The sequence below is a fragment of the Lactuca virosa genome, chromosome 2, assembly GCF_052849685.1.
Source record: "Lactuca virosa cultivar CGN04683 chromosome 2, Lactuca_virosa_CGN04683_v6, whole genome shotgun sequence".
NCBI classification, from domain to species: Eukaryota; Viridiplantae; Streptophyta; class Magnoliopsida; order Asterales; family Asteraceae; genus Lactuca; species Lactuca virosa.
In genome coordinates this window covers 136,400,340-136,425,280 of record NC_136427.1, presented here as the reverse complement: position 1 = coordinate 136,425,280, position 24,941 = coordinate 136,400,340, and the positions used below count along the sequence as shown (strand labels likewise).

At 34.1% G+C, this 24,941-nt stretch overlaps 3 protein-coding genes across 3 annotated transcripts; 1 reads left to right on the top strand and 2 right to left on the bottom strand.

Annotated features, from left to right (window-relative positions):
• Nucleotides 1–332: 332 nt before the first annotated feature.
• Nucleotides 333–3,661, bottom strand: LOC145159519 (O-fucosyltransferase 1-like). Its single transcript, XM_079078525.1, has 9 exons — nucleotides 3,476–3,661; nucleotides 3,206–3,380; nucleotides 2,915–2,993; nucleotides 2,741–2,811; nucleotides 2,506–2,594; nucleotides 2,283–2,406; nucleotides 1,881–2,164; nucleotides 1,112–1,241; nucleotides 333–993 (listed from the first exon to the last, which is right to left on the bottom strand). The coding sequence occupies exons 1-9, from the start codon at nucleotides 3,481–3,483 to the stop codon at nucleotides 466–468; spliced, it is 1,488 nt and encodes a 495-aa protein (XP_078934651.1). The 5' UTR covers nucleotides 3,484–3,661; the 3' UTR covers nucleotides 333–465.
• Nucleotides 3,662–3,765: 104 nt separating this feature from the next.
• LOC145159520 (uncharacterized) lies at nucleotides 3,766–4,880 on the top strand. The gene is made up of 2 exons (XM_079078526.1): nucleotides 3,766–4,222; nucleotides 4,575–4,880. Exons 1-2 carry the CDS (start codon nucleotides 3,809–3,811, stop codon nucleotides 4,743–4,745), a joined length of 585 nt encoding a protein of 194 aa, XP_078934652.1. The 5' UTR covers nucleotides 3,766–3,808; the 3' UTR covers nucleotides 4,746–4,880.
• Nucleotides 4,881–19,577: 14,697 nt separating this feature from the next.
• LOC145159518 (methionine-tRNA ligase, putative / methionyl-tRNA synthetase, putative / MetRS) lies at nucleotides 19,578–24,607 on the bottom strand. The gene is made up of 16 exons (XM_079078524.1): nucleotides 24,281–24,607; nucleotides 24,062–24,206; nucleotides 23,761–23,914; nucleotides 23,500–23,655; nucleotides 23,144–23,374; nucleotides 22,850–22,993; nucleotides 22,367–22,457; nucleotides 22,175–22,281; nucleotides 21,813–22,046; nucleotides 21,672–21,737; nucleotides 21,467–21,595; nucleotides 21,247–21,384; nucleotides 21,031–21,160; nucleotides 20,231–20,478; nucleotides 20,054–20,149; nucleotides 19,578–19,977 (listed from the first exon to the last, which is right to left on the bottom strand). Exons 1-16 carry the CDS (start codon nucleotides 24,414–24,416, stop codon nucleotides 19,747–19,749), a joined length of 2,436 nt encoding a protein of 811 aa, XP_078934650.1. The 5' UTR covers nucleotides 24,417–24,607; the 3' UTR covers nucleotides 19,578–19,746.
• Between the last annotated feature and the right edge of the window lie 334 nt (nucleotides 24,608–24,941).

Sequence of the window (24,941 nt, the reverse complement as noted above, 5' to 3'; positions counted from 1 at the left end):
CTTGATAATAATCTGTGACAGTCTTGAAAAGATGGTAAAACGACTATGCATCTATGACATCTCTGCCCCAAAGAATTTTTCCTGTTTGTTTCTGTTTTCCATTATTACCGCTGCCCCAAAGAACCAAATCTGTTTGCTTCTAAAAGCTGTGTTTTTTCAAGTCTTTTGGGTAGTCCAATAGCTTAGTTTAAAGATAAATAATGCAATGATATATACCTGAACCCAACCCTATATATGTTACATGTTATTCGGATCGACCTATAAACCCGATTCCAATTTTAGACCCGACTCTATTCGTCTTAATCGGGTTCGGGTTCGGGTCGGGTTAGTAGTTATTACACAAACAACATTGCTTTTATAAGACTCCAAAATCAAAGTATATTTATAGACTTAAATACAAATGTAACCACATCAAGAAAGAATCAAACCTAAAATACTAATAACTCTCATTTCTCAAAACCCTACCTACATCATATCATTCGGACATCTATGAGCCGGATTTACACCCAACTTTTGACAAAAACACTCAGGCCAAGAATTTGTATAAAAAGACTCGGGTGACACGCGCTTATGGGGCCCACCAAAACTAGTCCTCATCATAACCCGTCTAACCGCTTCTTCAAACCCATCAACCCGACCCTTTTCCCGATCGATAAAAACAGGAGCAAGGCCTTTTCTATCGGGCCTAATCGCAGTCCGGAAGCCCAAGTAGAGGCGATGGCCCAAAAGGTTATTGGCAAAGTTACTTGGGCCATCATACGTTGGCATGAAAATGTCTGATAACAGACAGACCATGTAATCGACAGCTGAACCGATTAAGCCCTGAGCGTTGGATTTAAGATCGGTGGTGGGGTCCACACTCGTGTGGTTTTCGAGGAGAGGGAATATGGACCGAAACGGGTTCATGAACCGCTCACCACCGAATAGTTCACCGGCGGCTAGGTATATTCGGGTCGAGGAGTTGAACCCCATTGCACGTAATATCAAGCCCACCTGTGAATTATATAAAAGTTAAATCACTGTGTTTGGCAGACTGGCTGAAAAGTGAAAAGTTAGCTGGTTGATATGGTAACAACGTTTGGTAAAAACTAGCTGATTATATTAAAGGTACCTCTTCTGGAGTTAATGGACATTTTCCAATAGCCCTCCTTTCGCTATAAATTAGTTTTTTTTCGGCAAAATTTTCACCACGGTATTTTTTCAAAATTTTTTGCTCTTCGGGGGAAAATATATCAAAACACCTGCCACATAAATAAATAAATAAATAAATAATCGCAAACACTGATAATAAACATAGAGATATCTCCAATAAAGTCTCAATATTTTGGGTCATTTTACGGTTTAATCCCAAATTAATTTTTGTTTACAAAAAAAGTCAGATTACCGGCTAAAACTTCGGAATAACCCTTTTTGGCCGGTTTCGCAAATTTAGCCAGTATCCCGTGTTTTTTCGTTAATTTGTCAAAATTCTGAAGATTACGTTATTTTTTACCAATAACCAAAATTAGTTCAAGGGTAATCTTCAAAAAAGTCTCAATATTTTGGTTATTGGTAAAAAATAACATAATAATATAGATTAGTTCAAGGGTTCAGAAAAATCTCAATATTTTGGTTATTGGTAAAAGATAACGTAATCTTTAGAAAAGTCTCAATATTTTAACCAATTAACGAAAAAAGACTGAATACTGGCTAAATTTGCGAAACCAGCCAAAAAGGGTTATTGCGAAGTTTTAGCTGGTAATCTGTCTTTTTTTGTAAACATAAATTAATTTCGGATTAAACCGTAAATTGTCCCAAAATATTGGGACTTTATTGGAGATTTCCTATAAACATATTACCATAAATTAATTACAAGAAAAGTAATGGTAACTTAAACTTACCCTGCAAAAGAGAGCATATCCATTTCAAATCGAAGATGGATTGACATGAAATGACCTTGTGACCGAAGTTTATTAACTATTTTGTGACTTAATTCCATTATATGTGGCTTAAAAATTAGGGCATGATAATTGACCCTACATCTTAACCGTTGATATTCAGGGTTATCAATCTCTTCTGCTAATCTATGGGAGAAAGGAGTGAGATAAATTGCACCATGTTCTTTCATTTTCTCCAAAGCAATTGTTGTATACCAATGGATAGGAGCATCTCTTGGTGGCCGAAGCTACAATAAGGAAAGAAATAGCAATGTACTTTTATTTCTTCATATTGCAACATTTAACCATGTTTATTACTTAATAGTATCATGAATATGATGAAGTTTAAGTAGTTTGAAAATATGCCTGAAAAGCTTTTAGCTTCTTTGTCTTTCCATTCTTCTCGATTTCTGGAATGCTTTTTACAATTTGTATATCATGTTGTAATGACTTGATGAAATGATCAACATCATAGATACCCTGGAAACCACTGAAAAAGTAATTGAAATGTTTACATAATTTTTTTTCAGAGGTGTTTTCAAACAAAGTCTCTCAAATTTTCTTAATATAATTTCAGTGATAAAGATACCTGTCATCATGCCAATAGGAATTTGCATCCAACTCGGGCAGCACAAGGGTAGCATTCATAATTCGGGCAGCAAGAACTGCATTACAGATCTACACAAAGTTGCATCCTCAATTACAATGTCATAGTAAATATAAAATATCAATGTATCAACAACTAATTTAATTATCACCTCAAAAGAACACTAAAAATGTGCAAAAAAAAGGAATATAAATGGTCAACATTATAAGAAACATACCGCTGTTCTCTGCTGATTCAGACCCCCATTACAACGGACACGCAGATACCCATTACTCTCATTTGGAGGAGCTATGAATGTTTGAAAATAAGAATCAAAGATTAATACAGAATATCAAAATTCAAGAACAGTAGGGTAAGATGGAAACAGATCAAGAACACCAAAAGTACATACGAGGCCAGTCAGATCTTGGAGCAGATGATGGTATCCAACCACCAGAATCAGCTGTATCCCAGAGTTTTTGAACATCAATCTGCGTAAAAATGGAGTTAAAAGTCCATAAGCTATAGAAATGGCTGTTGAAAAAACTAATCATCTTCTTGCAAACAGGTTATGACATCTCGATTTGCATAACGATTCGTGCATTTATGCAGGAGCTCGGATTCATAACCAAGTACAATTAAGCAAACGAAGAATTTAACGCAAAAGTAAGTACTGAGCGAAAAGGAATTGTTAAGAAGTGACCTCAGATGGAAAGTCCGATGATGATGATGAACTAGTGTTGAAGAAGTATACGAAGTAGAGAGTCGGAGCAATGAGTAAGATAGCTGCAACTACGAGTTTTCCGAACAGTCCTTTAACTTGCTTCAGCTGGTGTCGGTTATGATGCAATCTTTTGAGCGTCGTTCCTTCTCCGGGCCTGTAAATACACCGGTAAGATCCAAAATCCGGTAATATCAGATACGAGAAATCAAACGCACAAACGAACAGATCAATGTGTGTTTTGTGATATACCTCCTCATTTACAGAGACCAGTGGAATACCGAGATCGAACTTTGGTTTCAGTTAAGAAACAGAGAGATTTGATGGTGGAAGGTGGATCTTGTTATGGATGATGATGATGAGATTTTTGAGTGAAAGAATTTAGAAGAACTGGGAGGGAATCATCAAATGAATTGCAGTGGCGGAGGTTAGAGAAATAGGGAGTGTGAAATTCGTGTCGAAACTAAAAGGTTAGGAACTTCTGGGGCCAAAATGGAATATATGAAAGTTATGTATTAGAAAGTAAAATTGCTAGAAGAACTTTACATACGAAGATCTCCAAAACCCTCACCATAGCCGACGTCAATGGCGAGCCCACGGTTGCTCCTCCGTTCTCCAACACTGAGGACCATATTTACTGTCCACCACCGATCTGTCTCCTCCACCACTGCGCCTTCTCATCACAATGACCACCAACGCAACCAAGAATATCTTTCCCCCAATCATTATCTCAACAGCTGGAAACCACCGAAGGATCCAAAGGAGGCTCAAGCGAAGCTCGATCAGCTCCGTCGTGACTATGCGAAAAAGGTTAAAGCCGTTCGCAAGGAGTACATCCATGAAATGGAGCTTCAGAGGCTTGAGAAACAGAGGAAAGATGAGATCAAGAAGGAAGCTCTGAGGATTGAAAGTGAAGAGCGTAGAGCCGCTAAAACAGCCGAGAAAAAGGCTAAAGCCGCCGAACGTCAGGTTGCTGAGGAGGAGTTCCGGCAAACTCTGGTACGTCGAATTTCCTTCCATTAATGGTAGAACATTTCAATTTCACCAGTTTTCTCCATTTCATTCTGTGCACACCCAGTTATCCTATCCTCCCATCAAGGTTCACCTAGGGTTCACCACAAAGTTAAAGTTGGATTTGGTAAATTAAATGAACACAATTTTTTGTTACTAATCAGGAATTGGTAACTCTTATCCTACTCATAGTCTCATACGATTAGGATTTAGGGTTCTATTGGTAGCATAGTTCATATCATCCATGACATATAGGTTGTTACTCAATTTGATTTAACCCTTGTTTGAATGCTTAAGGCCCTGTAGTATATGTTCCTTATATTGAAATTTGTGGGTGCAGCTGAAAGAAAGAGCCGAGAAGCTTGAATACCACAAGATGAGAGAGAAGAAGATCATGGAGAAGAAGAAAGAGAAGAATGAGTTACTGCGTCGTCAAAGTTCCATATGGATTGATGAAATTGAACTCGAGAAAAAGATATCAAATGCAATTTTGGATAGTACTCCCCTATGAATCGTGCTTACAAACTCCAATTCTTTTGGTCGATTGAATCTCTCTGTTTTTTTTTTTGCCTCTTGTTAGAACCTGCGATGTAGACTTGAAGATGACATTTGGACCCTGGAATAAGACTAGAATTGCGTTTTAGTTTCTTGAAGGTCTTTCAGTCGTATTGATTCATATATGAATAGTTCTGTTGAGCTCATTAGGGTTTATTGTTGATTCATAAAATTCGTTAAAAATGAAACAGAGTTGGTATGGTTTTCACATTGTGCCTTGGAATTATGAAGTAGGTTCTAATTCCGTACTGATTCACAATAATGGGTGTCGATGGAACAAAATTTGTTCATGTGAGTTTCCATTTAGCTTTATTTCATAAAAACATGTTTCATAAACTTACTTCAATGGTTAGTTTTTTGATTTTTTTTTAAATTAATTATTTATCATTACCTTTCTCTCATATGTTATATACACCTACACCTTGGTGAAGGCTCACCTAGTAACATTTGGACACCCTTTGGGAGGTCACAAGTACAAATCTTAGGGCTTCAATCAGGAGTTGGTCAGAAGAAGGATGCATGATGCAGTTTCAGAAAGAGGTTGTTTAGTAGCATCGTCAATGATGAGTCTTATCTCCCAAACCTTACAATTGAGGAGAGCCAATGGGCAGTGGACAACCTATTTTTCTCATATTATATAAATATCCATCATAATTTGTTAATGCTTAAGCATAAATTTATTTTTGAAAAATAACATTAATATTTAAATAACCAAAAAGATATAAATAAAATGTTGACCTGACACTGTTTTTAGTCTTTTATTTTTTATGGAACGGCAATATGTCTCAACGGAAAGCTCTTCGCATTATTTTAATGAAGACCCCGAGATCAAATCATCTAATAGGGCAGAGACGACCCCATAGGGATTCCAGGAAGAAATTTCCACATGAGGAGATAAAACATTTTTATCAAACTTTAAAGAGGGCTTGCGGGAGTCGAAGTCCCAACCTCCAACATCATATGGGTATAAAACTCATGTCTCTTCCCAACTAGGCTCCAAGTCATTGATTTTAGCCTTTGATATCTATGTTATTTTGAAAGTTTTGAAAATTATTATTTATCGATAAAAACTTCTATAAAAATATTTTTATTTTTATTTTATATGTTTAATTAAATAGCTTAATTAATCAAACAAATATAATCATGCGACAAAATGAAATGTTACTAAATGGACAAAATCGCAAGAATGGTCTTGTGTTATGTCACAACTCGTATGTTTGATCCAAAACGGTTTGGACTCGTGCCAGTGGTCCAAAAGTTTGATTTTGTTCCAAATTTTTCAAAACTTTTTATAAAGACATATTTGTCCTTGGTATTTTCCTTTTTTCAAATTTTTATTACAGAAATAAAAAAGAAAATACTCACCCCAACCCCCCCTCCCCCTCTCTCTCTCTCTCTCTCTCTCTCTCTATATATATATATATATATATATATATATATATATATATATATATCTTACTGTTGTAAATAAATAATTTGTGGTGTTGTAAATAATTGGTGGATGACATAATAATTGGTGCATGGTAAATTTGTCAACATTTCTAACTAGTTACAATTATATGTTAGTAAAATTTGTAGTATAAATACCCCTCCATTGTAAAGAATGTGACACACCAAAAGTTATAAGAGATATAACTTTCATATTCTCTCTAAATATTCTTTCTTCTCAATTAAAGTTTTTATCAAAGTTTACTAGTTTGGTTTGATTTATAGTTACATTAATTACGCTTAATTCATAACACGTTATCAGCACGAAAGCTCTAATCAAGGTTATTAAACAAGTGGAAAATCACATCTATCTTAATCAATGTATGTATTACTTATTAAAAACACTATTAATTATAAAAACCTCAATCATATTAAAATAATAATAATACTAATGAATTAATGAAACTTATACATTATGGACATTATGGACTACTAACAATTTTTATTTCTTATACTAACATTTCTTTATGTATTCTAATTTTTATACTAACATTTACATTATGCAACTAATTTTTATTTATGCAAACTAACATTTACATTATGCAACTAACTTTTATTTATGCATACTAACATTTATATTATGCTACTAACTTTTATTTGTGCATACTAACATTTAAATTATATTTATTTATACATATCAATGTTTATTTATATTTTAGATACTCTTCATAATTTTATTTAAACATTTACTAATATTTATTTATGTTTGTAATTAGTAAATTTATGTATTAGTTATAAGTCTTATTATATGATTTATAAAATACATATACATATATACACAACGGGAATATATATGCAACGGTTATAAACAGCAAAAACAACGGCTATATTTTTTTACCATAAATAAACATCTTTACCCTGCTTATTTTACCCACAACAAATATTTCTCTCTTCTATCAAATAAATCAATTTCAAGAAATCAAGCTTCAAGATGATTCATCCTTTTGTGATAATCATGACTATAATAGTCATGTTACTTTTCATCCCAATCCTTAACATCGAAGATAATATGGAATTTCATCTACTTTTAGGCTTATATGCAATGTTAGCTTTACCGCTTCTTTTTTGTGTAATATTTATTGAAATAAATGGATTTTAATTTTAATTTTTATTTTGTTTAAAATTTATAGTTACATTATGTCCAACATTGCAAAGCTCGAGTTTGCAGCACTTGAAGTTAGTGGGAAAAACTATGTGCCATGGATGATAGATGTAAAAATGCATCTTGAATCCATGGGTATCTCAAATACTATATATGAATTTAATAATTGTTTGGCACAAGACAAAGCAAAAGCACAAGTTTTCCTTCGTAAGCATATTGATGAAATGTTGAGATTTGAATATCTTGATGTTACTGATCCAAGTATTCTCTGGAATCTTTTGAAAGAAAGATTTGATCATCAAAAGGAAGTTATACTTCCAAATGCTAGAGATGAATGGAGAACACTAAGGTTTCAAGACTTCAAGAAAGTAAATGAATACAACTCAGCTTTGTTCAGAATATGTTCACAACTCAAGTATTGTGGACAAGAGGTTACTGATGAAGATATGTTGGAGAAAACTTACTCAACATTTCATGCAACAAACATTACTTTGATGCAACAATATCGTATGCAAAAGTTCACAAGATATTCTAAACTGAATGCATGTCTGCTCGTTGCAGAGCAAAACAATGAACTCTTAATGAAAAACCATGAATCTCGTCCAACGGGATCAGTAGCACTTCCTGAAGCAAATGCTACAAATATTGATGGTCATCGAAACAATACACGTGGACGAGGGCGAGGTCGTGGTCGAGGACGAGGTCGTGGCTATTTTAATCAAAACCAAAGCCATAATCAGAACCATAGTTCTGGTCGTGGACAAGGTAATAATCGTGGTCGTGTCCAGAAAAGGAATAATTACCAATATTCACAAAGAAACAATGTCCACACACAAGATAAGGCCAAAGTGGCAAGGCATGACACTGGGGCATCACAAAAATCTGATGGTTCATGTTATAATGTGGTAGCACAGGCCATTGGTCAAGGACCTGTCGCACACCTGCACATCTTTGTCAACTTTATCAAGAGTCCATTAAAGGAAAAGGAAAAGAAGCAAACCTCATTGATAATGTTGAATTCACTCCGCTAAATGTTGCTGATTTCTGTAATGACATGGAAGACATAAACTAAAAAAAATCTATTATTGTTCTAGTAAAACTGTTTTTCCTTCGTTTCTTTTTCATGTAATGTCTTTCCTACAATAAATGAGCTTTCTTTTTAATAATAATTATGATTATGTTTATTCACTTATTATTCCTTTTATATGTGAAGTTTAATATGAGTCCAACTGGAGCACAACACCAAGAAAAGATTGGAGATCTTTGTATAGCAGATAGTGGTAGTACACATACTATTCTGAAATCAAAGAAATATTTTTCAGAATTAGTACCAACAAAAACAGTCATACATACAATATCAGGTCCTGCAGACTTGATAGAGGGAACCGGGAAATCCCATTTTATATTACCAAATGATACAAGCTTTTGTATAGAAAATGCCTTATTTTCTCCAAAGTCTAATAGAAACTTATTAAGTTTCAATGACATATATTTCAAAGGTTATGACACAAAAACCGTGACCATTGAAAATAAGAAATATATGTATATTATAGACAAAAACCATGTGCTTGAAAAACTACCAACACTTGATTCTGGTCTGCATTATACATATATACATATGATTGAATCAAATATGGTAGTAGAAGGAAAACATTGTGATCCTGGGACATTCAGTTTATGGCATGATAGGTTGGGCCACCCAGGATTAACAATGATGCGAAGGATAATTGAGAATACACACGGGCATCCATTGAAGGACCAAAAGTTCCCTCAATCCAATAGCATAAAACCATGTACATCTTGTTCCCTTGGAAAGTTAATTATAAAACATTCAACAATGAAAGTTGAAAGGGAGTCACCTAGATTTCTAGAAAGAATTCAAGGTGATATATGTGGACCGATTCACCCACCATCTGGACCATTTAGATACTTTATGGTCTTAATAGATGCATCCAACAAATGGTCTCATGTTTGCCTATTATCAACTCGTAATATGGCATTTGCAAAGTTTCTTGCCCAAATTATTAAATTAAGGGCACATTTCCCTGATTATACTATCAAAAGAGTGAGACTTGATAATGCTGGTGAATTTACTTCACAAGCATTTAATGACTATTGTATGTCTGTAGGAATTGCTGTTGAGCATCCAGTTGCTCATGTACACACACAAAATGGTTTAGCTGAATCACTGATTAAACGTCTCCAGCTAATAGCTAGACCATTGATAATGAGGACCAAACTTCCTGTTTCTGTTTGGGGCCATGCAATCTTACATGTTGGATCATTGATACGCATGAGACCAAGTTCATATCATGTATATTCTCCACTACAACTTGCTTTCGGTCAAGAGCCAAATATATCCCATTTGAGAATTTTTGGGTGTGTAGTATATGTCCCTATTGCACCACCTCAACGGACAAAAATGGGTCCTCAAAGAAGGTTGGGAATATATGTTGGTTATGAGTCAGTCTCTATTATAAGATATCTTGAACCATTAACAGGTGATGTTTTCACAGCACGCCTAGCAGATTGTCAATTTGATGAGGCAAATTTCCCATCATTAGGTGGAGAAAAGAAGATTTTGGAAAATGATGTGTCATGGCATGAGCCTTATTTATCATATCTTGACCCTCGCACAAAGCAATGTGACATGGAAGTTCAAAAGATAATGCATTTCCAAGAAATGGCAAATCAATTGCCTGATGCATTTACTGACACAAAAGGGTGACTAAATCATATATACCAGCTGTCAATGTTCCAGCTTGAATTGACATTCCACATGGACAATCTGATGATAAAGTCACTCAAGAGTCTAAAACACGCCTGAAGCGTGGAAGGCCATTTGGTTCTAAGGATAAGAACCCACGAAAAAGAAGAGGAGCAGAAAATGCACTAGATCACGAGGAAAGTGTTCCTGGAGAAACACGAATTATTCAAATTCCCCCAGGAAAGGAGGATGATGCATTAAATTATGGTCAGACAAACAGAATATGTGACCAAAATGAAACTGACAATATAGGTGCAATATTTTCTTGTTCAGTTGCATGTGATATTATGAATGATGATCCCGAACCACAATCTGTCATTGAATGTCAAAGAAGAAATGATTGGGCTAAATGGAAGGAAGCTATGCAAGTTGAATTAAATTCTCTTAACAAGAGAAAGGTTTTTGGGAACTTTATCCTCACACCTGAAGTTGTGAAACCATTAGGATATAGATGGATCTTCATACGAAAAAGAAATAAGAAAGACGAAATTGTAAGATACAAGGCCAGGCTTATTGCTCAAGGTTTCTCTCAAAGACCTGGAATTGATTATGAAGAAACTTATTCACCGGTAATGGATGCAACCACTTTCAGATATTTAATCAGCTTGGCAGTATCTAAAAATTTAGAGATGCGTCTTATGGATGTTGTTACAGCTTACTTGTATGGATCACTTGATAGTGATATCTATATGAAAATCCCTGAAGGATTTAAAATGCCTGAAGCGTTAAGTGCAAAACCCAAAGAAATGTATTCTATAAAATTACAAAGATCTTTGTATGGGTTAAAGCAATCTGGGCGCATGTGGTACAATCGTTTAAGCGATTATTTGACAAGTAAAGGTTATAAAAATAACACTATTTGTCCATGTGTATTTATTAAGAAAACAACATCTGGATATGTGATCATAGCAGTCTATGTTGATGATCTAAACATCATTGGAATGAATAAAGAAATCCTTGAAGTGATTGAACTTTTAAAGAAAAAATTTGAAATGAAAGATATTGGAAAAACCAAATATTGTCTTGGTTTACAGATTGAGCATATGCCTAACGGAATACTTGTGCATCAATCAAATTACACAGAAAGAGTCTTGAAACATTTCAATATGGAAAATGCAAATCCTTTAAGCACTCCAATGGTTGTTAGATCATTAAATATTGACAAGGATCCATTTCGTCCATGCGAAGAAAATGAAGAAGTCCTTGGTTCAGAAGTACCATATCTAAATGCAATTGGAGCTCTTATGTATCTTACCAATTGTACTAGACCTGACATTTCTTTCGCTGTAAACTTGCTAGCAAGATTTAGTTCAGCCCCAACAAAAAGACATTGGAATGGAATCAAACATATTTTTCGATACCTTCGAGGAACTAGTGATTTAGGGTTATTTTACCCTAACAATTCAAAACAAGGCTTGATTGGTTATGTAGATGCAGGTTATTTGTCTGATCCTCATAAAGCTAGATCTCAAACTGGATATGTATTCATGAATGGAGGTACTGCAATTTCATGGCGTTCTCAAAAGCAAACACTTGTTGCCACATCCTCAAATCATGCTGAAGTAATTGCACTAAATGAAGCTAGTAGAGAATGTACATGGTTAAGATCGATGACACAACTAGTTTTAACTTCATGTGGACTTGAAAAGGATATATGTCCAACTTTAATTTATGAAGATAACTCAGCATGTGTCACTCAAATGAAAGAGGGATATATCAAGAGCGACAGGACAAAACATATACCTCCAAAGTTTTTTGAGTACACTCAAGAGCTTATAAAGAACCATCAAGTTGAAATCAAATATGTTCAATCCAGTAACAATGCAGCACACCTTTTTACGAAGGCACTTCCTACTGCAATCTTCAGGAAACATGTCCATGGCATCGGAATGCGACATGTGCATAGAATATAATGTGACGGATGTCTAAATAAGGGGGAGTCAACTATACACTGCACTCTTTTTCCCTTCGCTAAAGTTTTTTTTCCCACTGGGTTTTCTTTAGCAAGGTTTTTAATGAGGCAGTACGTCAAAGTTGAACGCTAAAATGATGTCATCCAAGGGGGAGTGTTGTAAATAATTGGTGGTGTTGTAAATAATTGGTGGATGACATAATAATTGGTGCATGGTAAATTTGTCAACATTTCTAACTAGTTACAATTATATGTTAGTAAAATTTGTAGTATAAATACCCCTCCATTGTAAAGAATGTGACACACCAAAAGTTATAAGAGATATAACTTTCATATTCTCTCTAAATATTTTTTCTTCTCAATTAAAGTTCTTATCAAAGTTTACTAGTTTGGTTTGATTTATAGTTACATTAATTACGCTTAATTCAAAACACTTACTACCTTATAAAGGAAATCATACTATTTCTTAAAATAGATTGAATATAATAATAATATTTTTTTAAGACGTCCAAAACATTAAGCTAATAGTACAAACAATCACCAATAAAATAATATTAAATTTTAAACTTAACCTCATTTAAACTAAATTGTACAAAAAATAGCATGTAATGCAATAATAAAAGATATTTCATTTTCACCCGCCTCTTTTATCTTTCATATTATCCCTGCTTATCTTGATCTTGACCTGGTCCTCCGCCTTTATCTGAAAATGAACCCAAAATTTGAAAACTCTGATTCTCCCTCATCCCTCCGTCTTCATCTCTGATAAATACAAGATATACATTTTCTTCTTAATCTTCTCTATTCACTATTCATAGGCTTTCTTGCTCTAGGGTTTTCACGAGGTCTGTTTTCTATGCAGGTAATCGAAACCACCAATATATTGATGAACATACGTAACAAGGAGTAAAAAGATTATGTGGTTCTGTTCCCTTCCTTGCTCCACTCCGAATTACCTCATCCCCTTTCATCTGTTTCAGTTCTTTCTCTTCAATCCAAATCCTCTCCACTCTCTCTAAACGACTCAACCTAATTAGCCGCAATCCCACCAACAACACCAAACTATTGCACCAGTCACCACCACCATTATGGTCTCTCCCAAAGAAAACCCCTAAACAGTCGTTTCCACCACCATGGACCAACAGGAATAGAAACAAAAACAATCAACATCACCACTCATTGTCACAGGTAGAACCTACGTCGGTCGCAGTTCTCTCTCTCTCTCTCTCTCTCTCTCTCTCTCTCTCTTCAGCAAAGAAGAATATATTTTATTTTGTTTTTGGTCGATTTAATGTGTTTATATTTATTTCTTTGGAGATCTGATCATGGATTAATATTCACTTAGTCTTTGCAGGTCATTTACAATAACTTGTAATGTTGTGTGTAAGTGTGTATCTATATGTATTTTTTTGTGTATATGTATGTGTATGTGTTTGCAAATGTGTATATTTGTATGTAGGTATGCATATGTGTCTACTCGTGTGTGTATCTGTGTATAGATCAGGTTTGTGTTTCCTTTTTCTTGTCCTCTCTCCGATCTCCATTGTACATAAAAATCCTATTTTGATTTTATTTTAATCTGATGCATATGGCTTTTTCAAGGTTTACAGGTGCATTTTTCTTATTCGACATCATTCTTATCTTCCAAATGTGCTTGTTTCTTGAAATCATTCCTATTTCTCCTATAGTTGTTTGAAGATAAAGGTGGTTGGCACCCCTATAGAGCAAGTCCAATGTCTGGATTGAGGACCAAATCTTGCTTCTTACTAATGAAATTTTCCTTAAAACTTAGTTGGTTTGTATGGGTGTCCAAACTCCAAAACCAGTTATCTGAAGTTTTAGACTTCATGGCAGTGGCACCTGGTGGTTTTGTTGTGGGATTTCAGTAGACCTTTTTGCCAAAACCCAATTTAGTGTAATAGTTTTTTGTTGTTCATGGTTACAAGGAAGAGGCATGGGAAGTGGTTGAGCATATGAGTCATGAAGACATGCATTTGCAGGAAGTTAGTGAAAGCCATGGTGGAAAAGAAGTAAATGCCCTTCTTATTCTCTTAATTAACATCATACCCTAAAAACTTTATGCAATTTATAGCATGATATGATATTGGAGGCTAATATTGGAAAAATATTGGTTTCTTAATTTGTAATTAACTTGGGATTGGTTTTTTGTTGGCAGTCACCGTTGGGTTTTCCCTTTATTTACTCAGAATTTATTTGATTTTAGTTGTCACAGGAGGTGCATGGTTTTTAATGTGATTTGCTCATAACTTTTATTTTCTTATTTTATTATTTGGTTGGAACATGTAAAAGATCTGGTGGCGATGAAGCAATATAAAAGAGTCCCAATACAAAGGTATGATGCTTGCTCCTCTCACTTTTCTGTTATTTGACTGAGATTACATAAATTCACTTCTTTTTGTTGTACTTGTACTATTGTACATCTAAAAATCTGTAGATGGTCTTACTGATGTGTTATATAAAAGCTTAGATTTTGATTCTTAAAGAGATGGCAAATTCATAACTGAGATATTTGCCAGTTTCCCAGGTTCATATTTTCCTTTTGATTCCCAAGTTTGGATTTTTATTTTCAAATCCTTTTGGCAAGTTGCTAATTCTTTATTCTTTGATCATATAACCTTTTTTTGTTTTACTCAAGAACTCCAACAACCCAAAAAGATTATCAACGAGGCTTCTGGTGATAGCAATTGTGCTTTTTCAACTGTTCTTTAAACTAAACTAGGGGATTTCCTCCTCATGATTACATATGAGAATAAGAAGCTCAAAATCTTGAATATGCTATATGATTTTTAATTGGTGAGATTTTGTGTTTTTTTTCCATTTACATGTATTTTGCTAAAAAATGATGATGGTCATAATTTTAAATAGGGCATTGTTATGCTCTGTTTGCTGGGGAAGTTTCTAAATTTGCTATCTTATTAGGGGATGCTTACAATATCCTTCACCACTTGAGTATTGTAAATGTACAAATTACATTTACTCCACTCTCACTTCATGTGGATCCACACATATATCCAATGGATTCTATAAATGGTATATATATAAATTTTTACCTCTCTTTCAAATTTTAATTTATATATTTTCAACTAGAATATATGATGATCGAACAAGTAAGCCAATTAGAATTAATGTTCAATTTTGGTGCTTTTTATGCTATGGGAATTTCATTAGTTCCACATATTTATTCACATAACAGTGTGTCATAAGGACTTTTGATATTGCTTTAAATGCTTTACATTTTATAATTATAAAATTAATAATGGTTTTTGTTTCTTCAATATAGTGGAGAACTTGAAAACATGTCTTCCCTTTTAATTACATGGACTATTTTGCCCTTGGTGTGGCATTAGTGTTTTTCTTCAATTCTGGTGTTGGCATTGCTTTTAACTCAAGACTCAGAGTCACTCTACATATTTGCTAAGTGAAAAAAGTTCATCCCTTGGTGAGAGAAGACCGTTTGAACCAATATTTGACGGTGTTTCCCCTGGTGTTGCTTTGGTGACATTAATCATTTTTTGGTGGTTTTATGGTGCTGCCCCTGTTTACAAATCAAGACTTCACAACAGGAACTTTACATACTTATTATGCGAAGATATCATGGTTTATTGATTTTCTTGGTGATGTTTGTATTCAAGACTTTAGTTATCTTCTTATTTCATGGTTGCTGATCAGTAAGCAAGCACTTTGTGCATTGGTTTGTTGATATTGATAGTTTTTTCTCCCTTTTATGTTTATCTGAACCAACTATTTGTAGTGTTCACTTTTTTGTGCTTTCAATGTGTTTTGTGTGTGTGTGTGTGTGTCTGTCTGTGTTATGCTTCCTGGGTAGTCAAATTCATGATCCAAACTTTAGTCGTGAGGTTATCTGAACAAATATTACTGTCCTACAAGGATAAGAAAACAATCACATAATCACTAATACCACATATACACAACTGAAGTTGGCATTTACTTTTTTAATGTCATATATCCATAAAGACTTAATAAGATAAAATACAAAAAGGATCTTAAAATTATTTGACATGAGGAACATATTTTGAAAAGTCATTGTGAAATTGAAAATCTGATAAAATTTAGGTTATTTTGTGAAATCATGTCAAATGTGTCTAGATTTTTTCTATTAAATCAATGGGATCAACTTTTGTTCATTTAAATGACATTTTCCAGTGTTCATATGAAATTGGAAATATAAAAAAATTTAGGCTATTTTGCGAACCCATATGTCAAATGTGTCAATATTTTTTCTATTAAATCAATGAGATCAACTTTTATCCATTTAAATAAAATGACAAATGCATAAAACAAGCAAAATGTCATACCAAATAGTTTGCCCAACATACTAACCCTAACCATTAATGTTTAACATCTTACATTCAAATACATTTTCCACATCACGTAATGATGTTTGAAAGTCAAACTTAATTACATCAACCTCTAAAAGAGAAAGTGTGTACCTTACCTTAATAAATATTAAGCAAATAGAACATGAGGGTGACAATAGAAGCAACAGTAATAAATGTCAACAAAAAAAGTTTTACAACATCTAACAACTTCTAATCTATTTCCCAATTTGAATTACAAACCAATGTTTTAAAAATCGGTTTTTTAGTTGAACTGGTATGGTGATTGATTCCCGATTCAACCGGTTCGACCGTCGGGTCAACTGTATCTATAATTTTCATCTTTTTTTTCTATTTTCCTACACATACATACATATATAAAGACGTTTATATGACAAACATATCTCCCCAAAGCTCATTGACATCAAACGCCCCATTTTAAGTCATCTGACATTTCAAAAACATACTTAATTAATAAGCAGAAATATATATATTTTTAAAAGATATGATATTTTGGTCGAGTACCAATTGCCTACAAAATCTTCACTTCCCAAGCTCCTATCAACTTGCCTAGCTACAACCATATCATATTCACAAATACAACCAAAGTTAGATTCTATTGTCTTAAACATATACTTTCCTTGAAACATAACATTTTTGTAAAACCACTTATCAACGAAACTATTGGTTGCCGCTGCTTTGCGCGGGCACACAACTAGTGTGTGTGTGTGTGTATATATATATAATTGCAAAAATGGTCCATGTAGTATAATTTTTCCGACGTTTAATCTAAACCTCGACTTTTTTGACTTCATGTTCCTTTTGAGATAGTTTCATTGCGGATTTGGTACCTGGTAAACTGAAATGATTTTAATACCCTTAGGTATTTGGTACAAGTCTTGAAAGCCATTCCATAATCTAATAACCATCATGAACTCAATGCATGCCCAGAATGCAAGAACAAGTGTTATACTTTTCTCTAGATGAAAGTAATGAAAACGCAGGTGATACCCACACAATACCCACCTATTGTAAGGGGGCGTCAACCTCCCTAATCCTAAATCAAGCCACCAAATCCAGACCTAGTTCAGATCCAAATGGGAGAAATCAGATTCAAACATGCGGTTCCTTCTTCATCATTGATTTGGCTGTGGATTTTTGAGTTTCTTCACAGACCACAAACGTATGGAGTAATGATGGTTGATCTGTACCGTGATTCTTGCTTGAGTCAAAGAGTTTTTAGGAGGAACAGTCGTTCATCTGGTTTTTGATTTCATTGCAGATTTTTATGGGTTTATTCGATTTTTGTTGATTTCAAATGTGTTTGTTGACATAATTTTTGGGGAAGAAGCGATTAAAGATGGTGTAGGAATGAAAGAAGAAATGGATTTTACGGTGAAGAGTGAGAGGAGAGATAGAGAGACACACCAAATTTGCAAACCAAACTAGCTCAAACTTTTGAACCACGGGTGTGAGTCCAAACCTTTTTGGACCAAACTTGCGAGTTATAATATAATACATGGACCATTCTTGCAATTTTGTCTATTAAATGTGATAGTCACTCAAATTAAGCTTGCAAATTATTGAGTTTTAAACTTAATGTATTGACAAAATTACATGTTTGGTCCTAACATTTAAGTTTGATTGTACATTTTGTCCAACTATGAGCATTGTTGCAAGTTTGGTCACTATTTCAAACTATATTAGCAAGGTTAGTCCATTGGACTATTGCTTCCGTCAAGAACCTCTAATGTATATCCAAGATTATATCGCAATGATGTCAAGTGTATATATGGTATGTATTTTATTCTTTCTATTTGATTCTTTATTTTGAATATATGATTGTTAACGTTTTCTACATGTAAAGGTTTGATTCCATGTTTTTTGTATTGATTCTCTATTTTGAACATTTCGTTATTCCCCTAGATGATCTACAGAGTTCCCTAATAGCCCTAGAATATGATGAATACATCATTTATATCTCACTTTGTTGTACACAAGGAAATACAGGTGTAACACCGAGCATGACATTTCCTTCCTAGGGCGATTGCATAGGCCCATGTTATAAAGAGGCTCATTTTTTACGTTATATGTATATGTATATATGTAATTGAACACACACACACACACATATATATATATATATATATATATATATATATATATATAGGGGTCCATTTTTATTTTTCGTACAGGGCCTCAAAATCAATGAGACACTCATGCTTCCTAGTACTAGACTATGAAGACAACCTCAATAATGGCCTACTTGATGAAGATGGAGTTCATTCTGATATTGAGGCTGGCAATTCATTCTGATGTTGAGGCTGGCAGTGGTTTATGGAGGAAAGGTTGATGAAGAGGCCAAAAAAATCCTATGCCCTTGTCTTATATGGACCGTTTGATCTAGACTTTGACAATTCCTAGTGTGGTGGAAAAGGGCGTTGTGGAGAATGGTAGGTAGGAACAAGGAAGTGTAGAGTAGTCTGTTGGTGATGGTAAAGGTGGTGATGAGGATGTGTAGTGGCCTATGTTGGAAGTTGTTTGTGAAGGTGATATAGGTTAGGTAGGATAGTTGTAGATGGTTGTACGTTTTTGGTAAATGTATATTGGTAAGGAGACATGATGGTTTGGATTACAGTAATGCAAGTTATGGATGGTTGTCCACTTGTGGAAACCAATGGATTATGATTAATGGTAATCAACTTTGAAGTTTCTACTTGTCATTTGTTTAAAGTTAATCAATTTTAAATTTCTTATGGATGGTATACATATATACAAACAGTTTCTCTTATTTTGTTTTGGATTAGGTCATTTTCATTCAAATGTTTAAAAACATTTAGCTTCTCTTTATTTGCTTTGTTCTGCTGTTCAAATGTTCAGAAACAGTTTGATTCTCTTTATTTGCTTTGTTATGCTTCTCTTTTATTTGTTTTGGATTATGCTTCTCTTTTATTTGCTTGGGATTACATTATCCTTCACTAAATCTGAATGTTAGCAAACTGATTACATTTAGGTTTAGCATTTGGATTCTATTTAAACTAACTCAACGACACTAATCTAGTTGTATTAGACATTTTCATCGTTTAAGTAGTCTCAAGAAATATGGGCAAAAGGATAAACATTTCAATGGGATTAAGTGCAAGGGACTAACCTTGCTAATATAGTTTGAAGTATGTCAAATTTATATAAGCAAAATCGTCATGCATCAATCACCTAATACACCACATTCTTGTAAAAATGTCAAAAAAAAAAAAAAAAAAAGTAAATAAAATAAAAAGTGCCAAACATGGTTTGAAGGGTAAATCTGTGGCAAAAGTGAAAATAACATATTCATCGAATTGTTCCATTGGATATGGATGAAACCTTGCAAACACCAGCAGAAGTTGTAAATGGAAGATCTTTAAAGCAAGCTATAAGATCCTTATCTGTATGCAAATCCACTTGTAGTGTCTCCCAAATCTTCTTCTTAGGGTTCAACACATCATCAGGCTTCTCATCAAACCCTGAAAAGGTAACCCTCTCTCCAACAACAGCACCCTCAGGTGGCTCAACCAATTCAACCTAAAAACTCAGAAACATTTTTAAGTTTTTATTATAATATCAATCAAACATCTTCAAAAATAAAATCATACGTTACCTTATCACTAGTGGAAGCACAAAGAACCATTGCGTGTGACTTAATCCCCCTCATGGTTGCTGCCTTTAGGTTACACAAAACACAAACCTTCCGATTCTGTATAAAAAATAGATATTAAAACTTAGACATTTTAAGTGGTAGAAAAAAAAAAAAAAAGAGAAAAAAAAAAAACAGAACCTTCATCTGTTCGATAGGTATAAATTTGACAAGGCCACTGACAACAGTCCTAGGTTGTTCTTCACCAACATCGATTTGTTCAACATATAAAGAATCAGCATCCGGATGCTTCTGGACTTGTGTAATAATTCCAACACGGATGTCAAGTCTACTGATTGTTACTTCCTTTTCCACAGCAGGAGCTCCCTTTGTTTTTGCTTTTTCACCAACACCAGACTTCTCCCCCTTTTCTTTCTTTCCACTTTTATCTGCAAACATAATTAATTTTTTTTTTTTTTTAAATATAAAAATTTTAACCAACCCTTTTGCTTTTATCACCAAAAATTCAAGGTTCAGGGTTCAGGATTTAGGGTAAAAACTCATGGTTCAGGGTTTAGGGTAAAAACTCAAGGTTCAAAGGGTTTAGGGTAAAAACTCAAGGTTCAAAGGGTTTAGGTTAAAAACTTGGGGTTCAGGGATTAGGGTAAAAACTTGGGGTTCAAAGGGTAAAAATTCAAGGTTCAGGGTTTAGGGTAAAAACTTAGGGTTCAAAGGGTAAAAACTCAAGGTTCAGGGTTTAGGGTAAAAACTTGGGGTTCAAAGGGTAAAAACTCAAGGTTCGGGGTTTAGGGTAAAAACTTAGGGTTCAAAGGGTAAAAATACTAGGTTCAGGGTTTAGGGTAAAAACTTAGGGTTCAAAGGGTAAAAACTCAAAGTTCAGGTTTATAGTAAAAACTTAGGATTCAAAGGGTAAAAACTCAAGGTCCATGGTAAAAACTTGGGGTTCAAGGTTCAGGGTTTTCAAGGAAAAAAATGATGACCTGAAATTTTTGTGTTTTTCAACTTTTCGGTAACTTTTTTTGCTTCGGCTTCTTCCTTAACAGCCCGGTCAGCTCGGTCAGCTTGACTGCCAGCAAATTTATTCCTGAAAAACTCCACTTCTTCATCTTTCTGCACACAAAAAAAAAAGTCAAATAAAAATTTTAAAAAGAAATATTTTAATATTGAATTTTTGTTATTGATAATTAGCTAATTACCAATTCCTTAAATAATGGAACAGGGGTGCCAATTTTGTGGCCAATAGGTATGAACTCCCAAGGGGTTTTGGCCTTTTTGATATCTCCCTTATCATCACAGAGGGATAGTTGAAGGGGCAAATTGAGCTGTTTGAGTACCTGTGTGTCAACAAAACAAATAGAAAGAATTATTTGAAGGGGTAAAAACGGTATTTTACAGATTGGAAACAGATTTACTTGCCTCAATGGAAAAGGATGGCATAAAAGGTTCTAGAAGGCATGCAAGAAGATAGACTATGCCAACTGAAGTTCTCATGACTATTGAACATGATGGGAGGTCTTCCTTGTAAAGCTTCCAGAATTGACTTTCCTGCATGGTCAATGATTCATTTTGAGGGGCATTTTGGTCCAATTCCAATTCAAGAGAAATGTGGACTACTACTTACTTGTAGATATGCATTCCCCTCACCAGAAATGGTCATTGCAAGTTTCAATCCTTGCTTTAGCTTGACCTACAAAATTTAACAAACACTTTTAAAAATAAATATTTTTTATAAAAATTATAAATTCCAGTAATAATTACTTACCTTCTCCATGGCTTCTACATATTGGTGAACATAGTCACCAATTTTATCTCCCAAAGTTTTTGTTAAAAGATGTGATTCTGCATTTGGAGCATCAGGAATAATAGAACCATATCCTAAACCTGATTCTTTAGCAATAAAGCTCAAGACTCGGTTTATGAAATTTCCTAAATTATTTAGCAATTCACTGTTTAATTTTGCTTGCAAATCTGCCCATGTAAATAACGTGTCTGATACCTATAAAAATAAAGAAAAAGGGAAACAATAAATAAATTGAACAATGCCTAAATGCAAGAAATAGCAAGGTTGTTATATTGATATAATTGGCTATAGTTTTCAAGAACATTATAAATGAAATGTCATACCTCAGGTCTATTTGTTAACAAATAGTATCTCCATACTTCTACAGGAATATTTGTATCTTTTGCATCATTTCCAAATACACCTACACCTTTACTCTTTGAGAATTTACCTATATATAGAATTCAAACATTAATTAACAATATGTTGTTGCAAGTTGCAACATATTTAAGGCCAAAACCATAATAAGAGCAAACCTGTTTCATAATTTAAGTACTCTGTAACACTAATAGTCTTCATCATAGTCCAGTTCTCCTCAGTCCCAATAAGTGTAGAAGGAAACATGACCTGGAATATTATTTTTCAAAGTTGAATATAAAATTAAAAATGAAACAAGATCCTCATGAAGAAATAGTAAAATGTTTTACACGAGAGATTTGAAGTACATTATTGGAAGGAACAAGAAATAGTAGTACAAAATGAAATGGAATGAATGAATCTTCATATGAAAATTCTATATTATGTGTAGACACAAGGTATAGTTTTAAGTTTTAACACTATTTCTATATAGCTTTTCTTCAAAGAAATGTAAAATGAAAAACATTACAAAAGGTCAATAATCAAAATTCCCTTACATGATTAATAAGGGCTTAAGGGCTTAAGAGTTAAGACTCTTGTTTTGCAGAGACAGCTACGAATAATAATAATGAAGAAATTGTACCTTAAAAAAATACACTTACAGTGTGAAATGGAACATTATCCTTTCCCATAAACTGATATAGCTCCACATTTTCAGGATTTTTCCACCACTTCTCCCATTCAGGTGTGTAGCATTTAGTAATTGACACGTATCCAATAGGTGCATCAAACCATACATAGAAAACCTGAAAACATGTGGTGTGAGAAGCAAGAACCAAAACAAAACAAAAAAACTCATGAAAGATTGGTTGGATATTGTCACTTAAACAGCTAAGAATGAGATCATTAACCAGATATATGAAATGAGTAAAGAAGAAAAACAAGAAACTTCTTACCTTCTCTTTGAATTTCTCAAGAGGGACAGGGACACCCCACTTCAAATCTCTAGTAATACACCGTTGCCTTAATCCTTCTTTAAGCCATGCATTTGTTGCATGAATTGCATTCTGACTCCAACCACCAGCCACTGACATGGTCTTGATGTATTCACGTAGTTTCTCTTCCAACAAAGGGAGTTCAAGAAACAGGTGATCTGTATCACGAATTCTAGGGCTTGTTTTGCAGACCTATTTGCAGAACAGGAAAAAGGGTTATATTTATACTTAGGAATTGGGAAAAGAAAGAGAAGATACAAAGACACAATGTTCTTTTTACAAAGTATAATGACAAAACAAGAGAATGATGAATTTACCTTGCATCTAGGATTGATGAGTTCTGTTGGATTTAATAGTTTGCCACATTTCTCACATTGATCTCCTCTTGCAGAATCATAATTACAACCTTGTGTTGGACAGGAACCCTCAACAAGCCGATCTGCTAAAAACTTATTGCATGTATCACAGTAAAGCTGCATGTGAAAAGGAGATTCGTGATTTAGTGGTTGTCTCTTCTACAGAGCCTGACGAATCCATAATTAATTTACGAGCTTAGATTAGAACAAGTTCCATATAACCTGCTGCATTGTATTCTCAGAAAGCCAATTATTCTCCAGCAACTTTTTGAAAATTGCTTGGCAAACTTCAGTCTGTTCTGGAGATGAAGTTCTTCCAAATTCATCGAAACTTATATTAAACCATTTATACACGTCCCTGTGAATTGCATGATACCTACAATAATAGCCAAACGGACAGGAATGAAATCGGTTACTCAAACACCAAAATCCTATGTCAATTGTCACAAATCGATCACTCTTGATGATTATTTTATAGATTCGTCTTAAAATCGAATAGCAAGAAACGTAGAAACTTAATTACTTGTCGCAAATTTCTTTAGGAGTACAATTTTCTTCCAAAGCCTTGGTTTCGGTAGCTGTACCATACTCATCAGTTCCACATATGTATATCGCGTTGTATCCCCTCAATCGACAATATCGAGCAAACACATCAGCACTCAACACACCTACATGAAGCAAAAACAAAACTCGAGTTCAAAAATTAACCATTTACACATCAAATTGAAGTAAACGTGCTTACATCCAATGATGTTTCCAAGGTGAGGAACGTTGTTGACATAAGGAAGGGCGCTGGTAATAAGGATGTTTCTTTTGCCCGGAATCGGAAGCTTCGTCACTTTCCGATCGTCTCCAACACCAGTCGCAATATCTCCCATCGTAGATACTGTTCGCGGAGACGATTTCGCCGACAAATTAGGGTTTAGGTTTCGGATTGCGAGCAGAACAAAGATGAGAGGAACGGCGTTACTGGAGTATTGTAATGCAATGCAGCCGGAAAGGATTGTTGTAGTGGTCGCAGCACATTAGGGTAAAGCATTGAATAATCAACAAAAGTAACCACCGAACTATGAAAATTTTCGACTTTACCACATAACAGTTATATTTTCAATTTTAGGGTATGGATTTAATAGAATTTATTCCAAGTTTATTATTTAAGTATTGTTTGGTATTGTTAAACTAAACAGATTTTATAGAATATAACAAATCTCTTAAGGAGCATTTGGTGTGAATGGGACCAGAATAAAATGGTGGGACGTATTAAATAAGATGTTGGCCAAGTTAAACCAAACTAATTTATTAAATTTTGATTCCACTCAAAATGGTGGAACCTAACGAACACAGGAAGGGTAAAGTCAAAAATATTCTCGTCCTATATACACCATCTTGAAACATTATCCTCT